Below are 15669 nucleotides of genomic sequence, written 5' to 3'. Positions count from 1 at the left end.
CTTCTCCTCGATTCTATTTTCACTCTAGTAAAAATAGAGCTTAAAATTAATGGTGTTCTCTACTCTATTTGCTCAAGTGAAAATAACTATATAATTCAATCTTACTTTTTCTTAAATTTCTCTCAAATGAGAAAATCTTCACTTAAGCTAACCTGTTTTGGCTCAAGTTAAAATTCAATATTTTTTTTTATTTATTGTTTTCTTGTCTATTTAATGAATTGTTGAATGTATATTATAAATGCAAAATAGCAGTTTGTATAATTCATTTTTTCTTAAGTTTGTTTTTTAAGTAAATTATGTTGTAAGAAAATGATTATTGAAATTGATTGAATTAATTGAATTTGGGGTCAAACATATAGGATGATGTGTGAACAATTATTTGAATTATGTATTAAGTATTGACACTTATGATATAACGTAGATCTCGATAATCTAAATCAAATAGAGTGATATATAAGACTATTTAGAATAGTATGTTACAGTTATGTAATTACAATTGTACTAACTATAGACCTTCGTTTGTAAATTGTATCAAATCTATCAATAATCTTCCATGAAGATTCATATTGTCTTCAAGGTGAAAGTTTAGAAATTCTTTATGAATATACATTCCTGATCAGCGTTGTAGAGATTGAAAAAGAAGAAAGAAACCCTAATGCTTGGAAGAAAAGGAAGGGAAACTCCGATGGCTTCCCCAGCAGCAACAAACTTCGTCGGCGACAACCTGAGTTAGTGGAGGTGTGTTGGCGTTCGTGTGTGTGTGACCACTGTTCTGACTTTGTATTGAAAAATATCAAATGTTGCACAGATAGAGAGAGTTTCTAAGTTTCCAGCGTGGCCAGACGTTAGTCACCTCACCTGATTATTAACGCCGTTTGTTTTAGAGGACCAAAAATTATGGTTTCCTTAAGGAGAGGGATCAAAACGTACAAAGTTTGAAATAGGGACGAAAAACAAAATCGCTTGCTAATTGAGAGACTGAAAACATATTTAACCCAATTACATATTACTCGGCTAGATTAACCACCTAAATGAACTCGACCCTAAGGCCAATCCACCTACAAAGCACGACCGAATGGCCAAATTATATTATGAACTCGGCCTCAACGCCAATCCACCTACAAAGCATGACCAAATGGTCCAACCATGAACAACCGAATGGCCAATTCATATGCAAGCCACCCAACTCTCCCCAAACCAAACTCCTAAGACTGGGGGACTTATGTTCCTACCCGACCCAATAGGCATATTATGAACACAACCCAATAAGGCCCTTTAAGGCTCTTCAATATGAAGAAATCCAAACCTATACCTATTTGGACCATATTTACATATTATAACTAAATCTCAGTAGTTTGGCATGTTAGTTATTATTTATCATTCTGTTATTATTTATTAGATTGTGATTATTCTTCCCAAATAAGTGTTATTATAATATGATAACAACTCGTAGTGATCCTATAAATATAACTAGTATTTTTCAAGGAATGCTCACTTCATAAACACTTATACACTCGATTTTGCATAAAGATCCTAACTCTCAAACTGAACATCAAAATTTTTTTTGCAAGTGGATATTTCCCCTCAGGACAAGGAAGTTCATTCCCAATAACAAGCACGTTCAAAGCCATCATTAAAATCTTGTCACCTATTCACAAATCTACACTCTAGTTTTGAAGAACAAGTATTGTCATATTTAGTGATTAAATGCTTTTCAAGTTAGGCTTTTTAGTATTCATGAAAGTTGTATATTCAGATGTTAGATTTACAACTGCTTAGGAATAATTTAGAAAAGAGGTCTAAAACTCTAGTTACCACTATTTTATTAATAAAATATCACACTACCAATATTTGTTGCAATTTTTTGACTTTTAAGTATAAACGTTTTTTTTTTAGAACTTGAGGTATATTTATAAGAATTGTTGCTTATCTTAATTTTTCTATGAATTATATTTGGACATGATTGGATGAGTTAAAGTTGATATAATTTGTTACTTTTAACCATAGTGACGAAATGATTTATATCATAAATTATTTTAATTAAATTAGCCCAACCTATTTTATGTATTGTTATGGTACATCGATATAATTATATTGGATATATACTCTAGAAAGTATTAAGGTAATTATGCAATAATATATATATATATATATATATATATATATATATATATATATATATATATATATATATATATATATATATATATATATATATATATATATATATATATATAAAGTTGTTTCTAAATGGATAAAAGCTTTAATTATAAGTAATTTTTAATTTTAACTTGTTGAAGAAAAATTAGGAACTCCGTAGTTGATGTAAATCAGTTTGCTCCAAGAGTCTACAATCATGTTATTTTCACTAGAGTTTCCCAAAAGTCCTCAAATAGATTGGTTTGTTCCAAAAGTCTTGTACTTATTTCAAGAGGTCCGAATTGTGCACAAAAAAAAGATCATTATAATTGTGACGTTGATATTAAAATACAAAAAATGAAGAAGTGAATACCATTAATCTCAAAACAGAAAAGGTACTGCAAGTGGCTTTGAGCACTTCCTAATTTTTGGTGATGAAGTTTACTTCCAAACTAGCAGATGAAGTTTAGTAAATGATATCTCAGTAGTGAAGCTGTCATTATTTAGGTCTAAAGGAAAAATAAGTTACATAAAGGAACGAATAGCCCTTTTGATTTTTGGTAACACTTGTTTTGTCTTTGTAGCCAAGAGCAACCTCTTACACAACAACAAACAAGATAACACACATACAACAAAATGAAACAATTGAAATATAGGAAGTAAATTGAAACTAGTTGATGAGAGCAACCTTAACAATAACAATGAACAACGAAAACCCTCACGGGATATTTGTAGCAGCCATGCGATTGAGCTCATATTCACTACACAAATCTGACCATTTGTAAGCCACGTCAAACAACTCTTGCTCAACTTTTCTTTTATCTTCCAACATTTGAGATCTGTCCTTCATCACATTTTCAAGCTCCTTTTTGTACCCTATAGTTTCCGCAATGCATTTATTCTTTTCCTTCTCCAAAGATGATAAGGCAGCCTCACAAACTTTTATTTGTTCCTTCAAAACAACTTCCTTCAGTTGAGCTTCATTGTAGAAATTCTCTGCCTCAGAAATTTTAGAAACAAGAGTAGTGGCCACCTCATTCTGACAAGCTTCAAGCTTTCCCAGCTTGTCGGTGGCAGCAAAGCCTTGCTTAAAGGAGCGTAGAATGGTTGGGAAGTGTTGGAGCATAGTGTCTATAATACGTTTGAGTCTATCTGATAGAGTCACATCTTTGAAAGGAAGGTTGGACAGCAAATTAAGAGTAGACCAAAGACGAAGAGTGTCAGTTTCAGAGCTAACTACGTCCTTCAGAGACATCTTCAAAAAATTTTCTAGCTCACCAAGGGTCTTTCCTACTGGGCTATCTCTACTCTCTTTTCCTGATGCAAATAAGCTTATGACATCGTTGGTCCCAAAGTCCTGAACAATTTTAGGATGGTCAATTTCTTTAGCAGTGCCTGCCTCAGTTTGGCTGCTTGTAGTTTCACTCTGAGAGGAATAAGAAGAAAATATATAACAGACAAGACGTTAGCATCAAGCAATAATAATTGCAAAACATTTAGTTTCTTAATACCAATTTTGATAAAATCATAAAAATGCAAGGAGTAGAAGTTAAACTATGAACGTGATGGTTACAGATTTATTAAATTTAAATCTCAATTTGAAATTCAGTGTGTTTTGTTTTTCTTAATTTCATTTATGCGGAAAATGATAAATTAGAATGACATCATGTTTATATTGACCAAATAAGTTGGAGATGTGAATTGTTTAAAATAAACTTACATGTGGATATGATTTGCTTTGGAAAGTAATTTTCTGGTCCAACTGAGTATTAACAGGTGGAGAAAGAATTGATGAAGCTGCCATATTGGTGTTCTTTGCTATGGTTTCCTCTACGGCAACTTGCTCAATACTCTGCGCAAGAACAAATGCTATGTAGCTTTGGTGTAATAAGTTGCAGATAAAAAGGTGTAAAATAAAAATAGTCTCATCCAATACTCATAAAAAAATTTATTAGACTCACATTTGAGGGTGTTTCAACTGTTTGCGAGTTTGTTAATGATGTTGCTATTCTTGGTATTTCTGAAGTGAAAACTTCTGCAAAAAATTCCTGCTCTGGTTCTTCATTTCTCGGAGCCAAAATGTGGTCATTAGCAACAACAGCTATTTCACCTTCTTTATCAACCAAGTCAGAACCTTCTTCCAAGCGAATCTTAGGCCCATTACCTTGTTCAGCATCCTGGGAATCTCGTTCAACTACCTTGGCAATGTGAGTTGCAACAGCACCTCCAATGCCAATGTCTTCAACTCCAGTGGATGAAGATTTAATGCTCTCATTTCCTACGTCCTCAATCTTCTGTGTATTACAAATTCAAAAAGTACGATTGAGTGAGTGGCTCTAAAGTACTATTGCTTCTTCAAGTGCATATTGGTATGGAAAACCTCCTTCACTGTTTGATTCTTCATACACCAACTTTCCTTTTAGGAGTCTTAATATTACAAAATCCATTTTTATGTTTAGTAATATTACAAATTAGAGGTGGGCTTCTAAATTCTAAAGCAGTAGTTGGTATTGCTAGTCTATCAGTGATATGCTATAACTTTTTTCCAATAAATGTTTTCAGTTTCATATTTACAATGCAAAAGCTAGGTTTGGTAAGAACTTTGATGGTACATTAATTTTAATGGATCACATTGATTTGTTTTAATAAAAAGGAGATGAAATTTAGGACGTTAAATTGAAATATGTTATTCTAATAATGAGACATTATCGGCTTTTTTATTTTATTTTATTTATATTCATATTCATAGATTGGTTGGTTCTGACCTGTGATGAAGTGAACTCACTGCTATCATTAATAGTTGAATATTCGTATATGGATATTACTATGGCTCCAAATTCCAAAAGACCAAGTTCACTGTTTACGAAATCTGTAGAAAGATATATATATATATTAGAAAATTCACGTGAAAATGAAATTCATAACAAAAAGGAATACAACCTCAACTTTCCACGATGGATCATTATATCAATACAATTAATATATATATATATATATATATATATATATATATATATATATATATATATATATAAATATAAAGTTGGGAATATTTTTATCACCCATCAAATAAAGTGGTGACTCTACGTCTTAGGGATCCTACCCTTTACAACAGTGTTCTCATAACTAAAATTACCAGAACCTAATATTAAAAGACTTGCAGCAAAAATTAAGTTAATGTTCTAATTTTAAACAATTCTGGTGGTACTCGGTTGGGAATTGGAAACCATGCCAATATATACATATGCAAGACTTATTTCAAAGCATTTAGTTAACATAACAATTATTTAATATTTCTTGACATCATAAAAAAATTAAAAAATAATAAATTGCAATAGTACACTAAGATAGATTAAATTACATAGATGACTAAATTGTAATAGTGCAAACAAAATGTGAAAATAACTAAAAAAAGAGTTAATTTCTTAAAATAATTTGAGTCTAATAATTAATATATTTTCGTTGTTGAATAAAAGTGAGATAAAATTACATTTAATTTGAAACTCATAAACTTCCTTTTTGAGAGTGTATACGAGTTAAGACCAACATTTATGTAGAAAAGAATTACCTTCAAAAGGAAAATCTTCACGGAGCTTCTCAAATGTAGTTGTTGAAGTCAAAGAGAGTTTTGGACATTTGTAGACAATGCAATTCTTTATATTATGCAATTCAATGTCTTGACTGAAGTTTTCCAGATGCGTAAATATTAAAAGTTTGAGTCTTGGAAGCTCAACTTTAATCTTAACTTGTTTACATCCAACAAGCTCTTCTAGTTCATTGGCTCCATTTATGGCCAGAAGATGAAGATTGGGAAGGTCAGTAGAAGCAGATCCAGAGAATAATCTTTTCAACTTGTGACAATCATCAACATGCAATGCTTCTAGTTTTGGGAAGCATGGTTGAGGAGAAACAAGGTTAGACAAATTTTTATCCTCCACACCCTCTTCAATGATTTGTCTTAATTCTTTGCATTCTTTAATCGTCAAAAGCTTCAACTTTGGTAAGCATCTTAAAACAGACTTTGGAAAGACTATTTCCAATTTCGCACATTCAACTATTTCTAGTTTTTCAAGATTTGGGAAGGCAAAATAATTGTTTGAAGCTTCTTTATCACATCCAATAATGTCCTCTACTTCACAGCCTCCATCTATACGAAGAAGATTTGACTCGTCTTCTTCCATGATCTGCTTCAATTCCATGCACTCTGTTATGAATATGTTCTTCAACTCTGGTAAGAATCTTACAACAGACTTTGGAAAGATTACTTCCAACTTTCCACAATTCCATATTTGTAATGTGGTAAGATGTTGGAGAGTAAGTGAATTGTTGGGACCCACCCAAATATAAGTCATTTGAGGTAGAAATCGTAACACCAAGTTCTCTAACCTTAAAACTCACTTGTTGGCCAATCATTTCATGTTCATTAAGACAAAAAATACGTTCTGCATCAGAAACCATTATGTATAGAGTTTGCAAAGTGGGGAGATGGTTCTGAATCCCTTTCGGATCCTGTAGGACATTAAGAGCAAACGTAAAAACATAAACGAAAAAAGAAAAATTAATTAATAATCATAAAAAGAAAAAAAAGACAAGACTACCTTCCTACTTGTGATAATAGGCTCTCTTGAACCATAAAATGGATACAAACATTCGTAACAGTCAAAGTCCTTCAAAGATGGCCACGTCACAATGAGATTGTTGGTAGAACAAATGCTAACAAACTTTGGTAGATCATGAAGAGATAGTTTTTCCAATGCTGAGAATTGAATATGAATCTCCTTATAATCCTTATTAGCTACGTCATATTGCCCAAACATATATTTCAATTGGAAACACTTATACACATAGAGCTGTTTTAAGTTGGGAAAGATAGCTTTCATATTCTCTTTGCCATATTCATCATCAGTGTCTATAATGTACTCAAGTCCATCACATTCCTCAATTCTCAAAATTTCCAACATCGTCAATGATGAAGCAATGGAGAGTTTAAAAAGGTACTTTGCCTTATCAAAGCCTTTCAGTTCAATCTCTCTAAAATTGTGTGTCATAATAAAGTTCAAACCCTGTGGTTGTTTTGAAAGACATTCAACACTTTCAACCGGCGGATCAAAATCTGAGTTCCATATCTGCAATTTATACACCAAAATACTTCTTAAACCAAACTAAATATTATTTTAACTCTGATTATTAACGTATTCCATTTCTATCGTATTGTTCGTATAGATAAAAGTTTAAGCAATGTCTATAATTATTTAGATTCACTTGTTTCTTCGCAAAAATAATTGCTTTCTGTTTAGTCTATTAAAAAAAATAATTTTCCAAAGTTAATCTATTCCAAATAATCCATCCCAATACTTACATATTAAAAATTTATGTTGCAGCTATTGATAGGAACTCAGGTCACTAGTAAGTGGCAGGGCATGTAAGACCATTTATTACTTTTTACACAACATCATCTTGAAATTCAAATATTTAGATTAATTTTTGTAAATTCACAAAGATAGAAACAATGTAAATGATGGTTTTTCATACCTTGATTGCAATAGAATCCCTTTTTGTAGCTTCTGAAGCATCGCTTGAACAATTTATGTTGAAAAACCCAACATATCTCCCAATATCCAATGATAGTGTTCTTAAAGATGGACATATCACATCATAACTACCAACAATGGTAATACGACGAAGATCAAGTACTTGTAAAGCAGGAAGCTCAATTTGAGTATTATTTCGACTAGAGAAGTCTTTCAAATCAGCAGCCTCTTTATTTGTTATATCATTCAATTCTCCAACAAAAGAAATAGGGAATATACCCTCCAATAAGTCACATTCACTGATATATAGCTTTTTCAAACTTTGGAAGATTGAAATATCACTCTGACAATCAGGCTCATCCTCAACAATGCTTTCCTCCTGATTTTTATTGACCCTTTCGTGAGTTACTATATCCTTCAAACTTTTGCACCCTTGTATGTACAATTGTTCCAAAGAAGTCAAGTTCTTAGCTATAGATGCTGTAAAAATTGAGCCTAACTTCCCACAACGTTTTATCTTAAGACTTGTAAGGCTGGATAGAGTTCCTGAAAAGCAATTATAAATTAAAAAATATTGGTTTCTAGAAACTAAAACCACAATCTAGAGCGTCAAGTTATCGGTTCGTAATGATGAAAATAATCGTACAAGACAGTTTCCTTAAAATAATTTTAAATTTGACAAACAACTTCACATGCAAATATAATTGTCTATAATTTTAAACGAGACCAATTTTTCTTGTAGTGTATTGACAAGTAATTGATTTAAGTAAACGTAGATCAGTAGTGTCTCGAGTTTGAACCTTACTAACGGAAAATAACATCGCAATGAAACAATATATAAGTTCGAAGCTACATGTGTCACCATTTTTAACTAAGGAATACCATGTAATGTAACTATAGAAATATGGATGCTTACCTTCCTCTATTAGTTTATCACGGTCTGTTGATGGAACAATATCTCCAATTATTTGATATAGCTTCTCACATTCTTCTATATCAACAACTTTCAATTGAGTTAAGCCTCCAACAATGTTGGCTGGGAATATATGTTCTAATTCTCGACAGCTATATATCTGTACATCCTGCAGATTTTGGAAAATTTGTACAGGATGCCCTGTGGTGAATTCATCTTCACCTACCTCCGTTTTGTCATCATCTGCTAATATATACTTCAGTTCATCACATCCTGATATTTTTAATATTTTCAATTTTACAAAGTTTCGAGCAAGCACATATGTGAAGAGAAATGTCAACCGTGGACAATCACTTAAATCAAACTTCTCTAAGTTCTCAAAAGGCCCATTGGCAGGTAGAAAACAATTCCATATAACTCTTAGATTATTCATATCTCTGATTCTCAGTGTATGCAACTTGGAGAAGAGAGTTACCACCTCACTCGAGTGACTACGAGTGTCAATCAAACATTCTAACTCTTCAGAATTATGTATCTCCAACTTATTCAACTCATCCAAACCTCCTCCTTCAATTTGAAATATATCAGGGATGATATTTTTTGCACCTCCATGAATATTTCGTACAAATAGATGGTTTGCTTTTTTTGCCAAACCCTTTATTACCTCATTTGATATGTCAAAATGGTTAAGTAATAAAGTTCTGCCAATGTAAATATCTCCAACATCAAAATCCCGAAAACTATTATTAAATCCTAATACAATTCCATACCTTTGCAGTGTTTTGCTAAACGTCTTAAAGAATTCAATATTGTATTCACTGTTAGCATCCCATTCTCCTTCAATATCAATAATGTACAACTCTTCCAAAAGCGGGATTCTTTTAATCACTTCAAAATTCTTCACTTTAATGTTACATCCATAAAAGTCTAACAATTTTAGTGTAATCGCAACATCGGTTTGTAATTCAGGAAATGAAGGCAGTGAACAATAATATAACGAGAGACTTTGAAGATTCTTCATACCGTCAAAAAATGAGAAGTCGCTCAATTCATAATTCTCAATGAATAGATAACGAAGATTTGTTAATGTTTTGAAAGATATTGTTGACAATGTTCTTTCCTCATCGTCATCGTTCTCAAGAATCAAAACTTTGAGCATTCCCATTCTTTTGAAAATCTCATCAAATTCTTTCATCTTTGTCCGTAAGCTTAAAAACTCAAGATTGGAGCAATCCAAATCATTTGGAAATTTCGCACACCATAGATATCTAACTGAATTTTGTTCCACTCTAACATCTTTTTCCACTTCACACTTGATAATCTTATTCTCATCTTTTGCTATTATGTGGGCCACATCACGAACTATGTCATGCATTTTGACACATTCATCATCTGCATCCAACAATAAAGAACAACTAACAAGCTTAATTTTAGCTGCAATCACTTCACTCCTTGCCTCTTCATATGAGTCAACTTCTCCAACTACACCTAATCCTATTGCACATCTTGTTAACATTTCAACTTTAATTTCAAAATCTTCAGGAAACACAGAGCACAACAGGAAAAGTGATTTAGCTTCTTTAGTATCTAAATTATCATAGCTCAACTGTAGGCACTGGTAGGGATCAGTCAAACCTCTTTCAATATTTATTGGCTTAGAATTTCTCAATTTATTCAATGCAACCCTCCATACCGTCTCAGCTTTTCCCTTCAAACTACAAGCAGCAGCTACAATGGCAACCGGCACTCCTTTACATTCATCGGAAATTAATCTTCCCATTTCCTTTAAAGTATCAGAGCTGGATTCTGTTATAAGTGCTTTATTTTGGAAAAGAGTCCATGCTTCTTCATCCGTTAAAATTGGCAAGTAAATCTTTCTTTGACAGTCCATTAAAGTACAAACTGTTTCTAATCTACTGGTAATGAGAATCTTGCATCCTTTATGGTGTTCAGAAGAAGGAATCCCAATACGACCAAAGTCAAGGTTTTCCCACACATCATCGAGAATTATAAAAATATTTTTCTCTTGAGTTAATCTTGAGCACAATCTTTGGGCTCTCTGCATTTCTTCGGTTTCTGGAAATTCAAATTGCAGTGAACTTGCTATTTTTTCTTGAATCCTCCGAACTTCCACGGTACTAGAAACAGGTACAAAAAGAACTTTTTCAAAAAGATGCTCTGCTTCTACTAATTTCCTAACCTCCATTGCTAATGTGGTTTTACCACAACCTCCCATCCCATACAACCCAATCATGGAAACATCATTATTTTTCACTGCATCAAGTAGTTGCTCATAAGCAGATTGTCTACTCTCAAAATTCATGCATTTTTCTGAAAGCATATGAAGGGTGTTTGAAGGAAGCGTAGCGATGCGGTCTAATGGCACATATTTTCTGCCCTCTTCAATGAACTTTTCGAGGTGCATAGTTTTGTTTGCTAACTTTTTTCCAACATGATATCGCCAAATCCAATTTGGGCAGTGCCCAAAGCAACAATGTTTTTGTGTTCTTGCCTCTTCCAGCAACTTATTCACATTGGGTACATCATTGATAGCATCTTTCAGCCACTTGTCCACAATTTCACTGGGCTTTCGCGCTTGTTTCTTGTTGTGCGTAACAAATTTTTGGACACTATCTTTCGTTTTAATCAAATTGCTCTCTTCTTCTTCAAGCCTTTTGACGAAATTTTTAAAGCAACAAGGATAACGTAATTGATTTAATGCTCCACACACTAAATCTCTTGAAACAGAAGATGCAAAACCACAGAGACACTCCATCAATTTATTCCAACATATACAACTTTCTTAAACCTGAACAAGTAAAGATAAATGCATTTGTAAGTCTTGCAATTATATTTAGATGAATTAGATAATAAAAAGATTTTAAAATAATTTATTTCATCTTTCAGTACGTAAAAAGTTATCGAAAATCACTTTATAAACAATTCGTTAAACAAAACTATACTTTCAAGTCTTCAACTTCTGTTACTTGTATTAAGTCATTATAATGAAATATATTAATTCACCGTTTTCCTCACTTAAATAGTTAAGATCAAGTTTATCGTATACCCTCTCTTCAAAAAAATTCCGTTAATATAAGACACTTTGCTTTCTTATTTATAATTTAATTTTCAATTTTTTCTTTTAAACACAAAATCTTCACTTTAATTCCTTATTTTTTTAAGACTAAATTAATTTTTTTCAACAGTTTTTTGCATCAATTTTGTAAATTTTGAGTGAGGTGGCATGTGTATCCGAACTTCTATTATAAGGAAATGTAACTTATCTAAGAGGCCAATTATAAGACTAGTTAATTATTGACAAAGGGATTAATAAAACTATCAAGAATCTTATGTGAAAGTCATGAAAATATCAACTCGTGGTACTGAATCAATTGAGGAAAATACAAACTTCAATGATTACATAATATTAATTAGTTGAGTATGAGTTGTCTTTCCTTGTGAGATTAAGTGGTATAAATGTATTAAGTCCTATATATGAAAGATTAAAAAGAGGACTTCATCAAGCTTCTTTAGGACTTCCAAATACATAATTTCTTTCTGTTTTAATTTTAAGTTGGTATCAAAACAAGTTGTTAGTCTATGTAATTTTCGGTGCATTTTTTGCAGTCTTCTATCGTCACAGTTTTCATCGGTGACCATCAAACCCGGATTGCCTCTTTAAGCGACGAGCACCCGTGTTAGAATCAGGGCGAGAAACATTTATGAGCAACGTCACGCACATCAGTTATAAAGTGCTTCGAGGCATGTGAATCCCACACACCATCGCCCAATCATCTGATCTTCTCTAGATGACTACCATCTGACTCGCTGGAGTAACCCCAATATGTTCCTTCCACATGTATTTTTTAGAGGTCATTTGGTGGACTCTTAGTCACAAAGAGATTCACTCCTTCTTGTGGATTGAAGGTCTTTTCTATCGAATCTAGTTTTTGCCTTAAAATATTGTTTTGTTTTCAGATCTGTTTTTAAAATGTCTACTAGACGTATCATTTTTGGAAATCCTACCTATACTATACGAAGTATACCTATCGGAATTGATTGTCATTAAGCACGTACTAATAGGTCATATTGTCTTACGCTCTACAAATATACGACATTAATGATTAATTATTGGGTTTGATTACCTAAAATATATTGCATTAATGGTTGTACAATGATCTTTTTCTATTCTAATAAAATATATACCTCTTTATGAAACATATCTGACTTGAGCGTCGGAGTGTCTTTTGCAGGTCAATAACCCATTGGATTGGATCGCGTTCTCGGAGAGAATTGAATATCAAAAGAGAGCAGAGCAAGGAAGGACGACCGACCCTCGGACAATTTCAATCGAAACATTTTGGCACCCACCGTGGGGTCGGGCGACATCCCCACGAAGCCACGAAGAACCAAACGCGCGCTCGATCTCGACATAGCTACTTCGGATCAACACCAGATTTTGCAACAAAGTAAAAAATTCCGTAATAATTCCTAAAGGCATGTCTTTTGTTTTAAGAACTTTCAGGAACTTTCATCCCTACATCCTGCACAGGAAGGTACAAAGTTGTGTTAAACTTTGTCAAGTTCTACCGACTCTTAATTTTAAATTATAAAATATTATGCACAAGATGGTTCAGAGTTGCGTTCAACCTTGTCAGGTTCTACTAACTCTTAATTTTAAATTATAAAATGTTATGCACAAGACGGTTCAGAGCTGCATTCAACCTTGTCATGTTCTAACGACTCTTAATTTTAAATTATAAAATAATATCCACAGGATGGTTCATAGTTGTGTTTAACCTTGTCAGGTTCTACCAACTCTTAATTTTAAATTATAAAATATTATGCACATGATGGTTTAGAGCTGCGTTCAACCTTGTCAGGTTCTAACCACTCTTAATTTTAAACTACAAAAGATTATGAAATATTATGCACAAGATGGTTCAGAGTTGCGTTCAACCTATTCAGGTTCTACCGACTCTTAATTTTAAATTATAAAATATTATGCACAGGATGGTTCAGAGTTGCGTTCAACCTTGTCAGGTTCTAACGACTCTTAATTTTAAATTATAAAATATTATGTGCAGGAAGGTTCAGAACTCAACTTGGTCAGGTTATAATGGTCGTTCGGGGGAAGTCAAAAAAATGACTCTTTCCTCAAGACCGCTCAAGGGAAGTCAGAAAAATGACTTCAGAAATCTCCGCTCAACGCATGAAGTCAGAAAAATGACTCCTACCTCAGGACCGCTCGGGGGAAGTTAGAAAAATGGCTTCAGAAATCCCCGCTCAACATAGGAAGTCAGAACAAATGACTCCTGCCTCAAGCTGCTCGGGGGAAGTCAGAAAAATGGCTTCAGAAATCCCCGCTCAACGCAGGAAGTCAGAAAAATAACTCCTGCCTCATGATTGCTTCGGGGAAGTCACAAAAATGGCTTCAGAAATCCCCGCTCAACGAAGGAAGTCAGAAAAATGACTCACGCCTCAAGCCTCTAGGGGGAAGTCAGAAAAATGACTTCAGAAATCCCCGCTCAATGTAGGAAGTCAGAAAAATGACTCCTGCCTCAAACCGCTCGGGAGAAGTGAGAAAAATGGCTTCAGAAATCCCCGCTCAACGTAGGAAGTCAGAAAAATGACTCCTGCCTAAGGATCGCTCGAGGGTAAGTCAGAAAAATGGCTTCAGAAATCGCCGCTCAACGCAAGAAGTTCGAAAAAGAACTCTTATCAGTCAACTACTCAACAGGTTCAGCTATGTCAAGTTCCAATGCCTTTTCATTATAAAAATAAATATTGAAGCGTTTACTTTATATAAAAACATATTTTTTGGAGTGAAAATCTCTTGTAGAGGAAAAAGTTTCAAGGAGAACTCTTAGCATTTTCTGTTCAGTCTAAGGATTAGATCCAAAGAAAACTCCTAGAGTTCGCCGCTCGGTACATAGAGCAATGAAGACTTAAAGCATCAAAGATAGACTCCCTAAATGCAACGTGAGCAACCTCTTTTAAAGATCATAATAATCCCTACGCACCTCTTTTAATAAAGAGTTTGCTCGGACTTGAGGGGCTTATGTACTATATGAAGTATACCTATCATAATTGATTGTCATTAAGTAGGTACTAATAGGTCCGATTGTCTTACGCTCTACTAATATACGACATTACTTATTAATTATTGGGTTTGATTACCTAAAATATATTGCATTAATGGTTAATCAATGGACGTGGCTGTCACAAGCCTTATAAGTAGACAATTGATGTCTAGGTACAATGATCTTTTTCTATCCTAATAAAATATAGACCTCTTTATGAAACATATTAGACTTGAGCGTCGGAGTGTCTTCTGCAAGTCAAAAACCCATTGGAGTGGATCGCGTTCTCGGAGAGAATTGAATATAAAAAGACAGCAGAGCAAGAAAGGACAACCGACCCTAAGACAATTTCAATTGAAACACTACCATTACTATTGAAAAACTAAATGAAAAAAATTATCTCTCGCAGTCGGTGTTATTGAAATATAAATCCTTAACCAAGGTCATCATGACCACCTTGACCAAGATGGAAAGCAACATACCTCTTAAGAAGATTGAATAATGAAAGCAAGTTGATTTTCAATTGTGTGTCATGTTGTGCCAATATGTGGAACCGAAGCTTTTGGTTTCCCTTAGAACTTTTAAAATGTGTCTCTTCTTTTGGAAGATAGTTCAAAATATTTATGCAAATGATATCCAATGTTTCTAACTTTGTAAATAAATTTGCATCCCTTAAACAAACTAACCATTATATGGTATTCTTCATGACTGAAGCTTAGTCCGCAATTGTAGAACTAAAGATGTTTTTGGAAGTAGAGTCTTTGGATGAAATAAAAAAGAAATTTGATAAATATTATATGGTGATGATCATTTGTGCTCTACATCTAGACTTTGATCATCGTAAAGATCAACTATTAACCAATATGAGATCCTTTCCATGGAAAATTTGACCACAAGTCTCCTTAGAGTTCCAACACCTTAAAGCAAGGAAGTTCATGAACTTGTGGAACCGTCTGCTATGGTGTTGTCACACGAGGAAGAGGACGTGGAGGACGAGGATGTA

The 15669-nt window shown here is 33.3% G+C and overlaps 2 protein-coding genes across 2 annotated transcripts in view; both read right to left on the bottom strand.

The window, feature by feature from the left end:
• LOC148201245 (uncharacterized) overlaps positions 1-15669 on the bottom strand; it is a 69699-nt gene that overhangs the window by 43226 nt on the left and 10804 nt on the right. Inside the window, 6 exon segments of the mRNA XM_088111361.1 lie at positions 4905-5008; positions 5708-6530; positions 6532-6648; positions 6738-7265; positions 7672-8216; positions 8587-11392. Of these exon segments, the coding sequence (XP_087967487.1) occupies positions 4905-5008; positions 5708-6530; positions 6532-6648; positions 6738-7265; positions 7672-8216; positions 8587-11359 (4890 nt within the window). The 5' untranslated portion in view covers positions 11360-11392.
• LOC148201246 (uncharacterized) lies at positions 2619-4241 on the bottom strand. Its single transcript, XM_088111362.1, has 3 exons — positions 4101-4241; positions 3860-4008; positions 2619-3565 (listed from the first exon to the last, which is right to left on the bottom strand). The coding sequence occupies exons 2-3, from the start codon at positions 3941-3943 to the stop codon at positions 2858-2860; spliced, it is 792 nt and encodes a 263-aa protein (XP_087967488.1). The 5' UTR covers positions 3944-4008; positions 4101-4241; the 3' UTR covers positions 2619-2857.

This window comes from Vigna umbellata, chromosome 4 (assembly GCF_029865625.1).
Source record: "Vigna umbellata cultivar VRB3 chromosome 4, Vumbellata_1.0, whole genome shotgun sequence".
Lineage (NCBI taxonomy): Eukaryota > Viridiplantae > Streptophyta > Magnoliopsida > Fabales > Fabaceae > Vigna > Vigna umbellata.
The sequence above is the reverse complement of the archived record's forward strand: the minus strand, read 5'-3'. Positions and strand labels throughout refer to the sequence as shown.

Bases quoted from the DNA above. Each gene is read 5' to 3' on its own strand.
- LOC148201246 (XM_088111362.1), bottom strand. From the start codon at position 3,943: ATGGCAGCTTCATCAATTCTTTCTCCACCTGTTAATACTCAGTTGGAC. The intron at 3,566-3,859 runs GTAAGTTTATTT...TATTCCTCTCAG, and splicing joins AAAGCAAATCATATCCACAT to AGTGAAACTACAAGCAGCCA.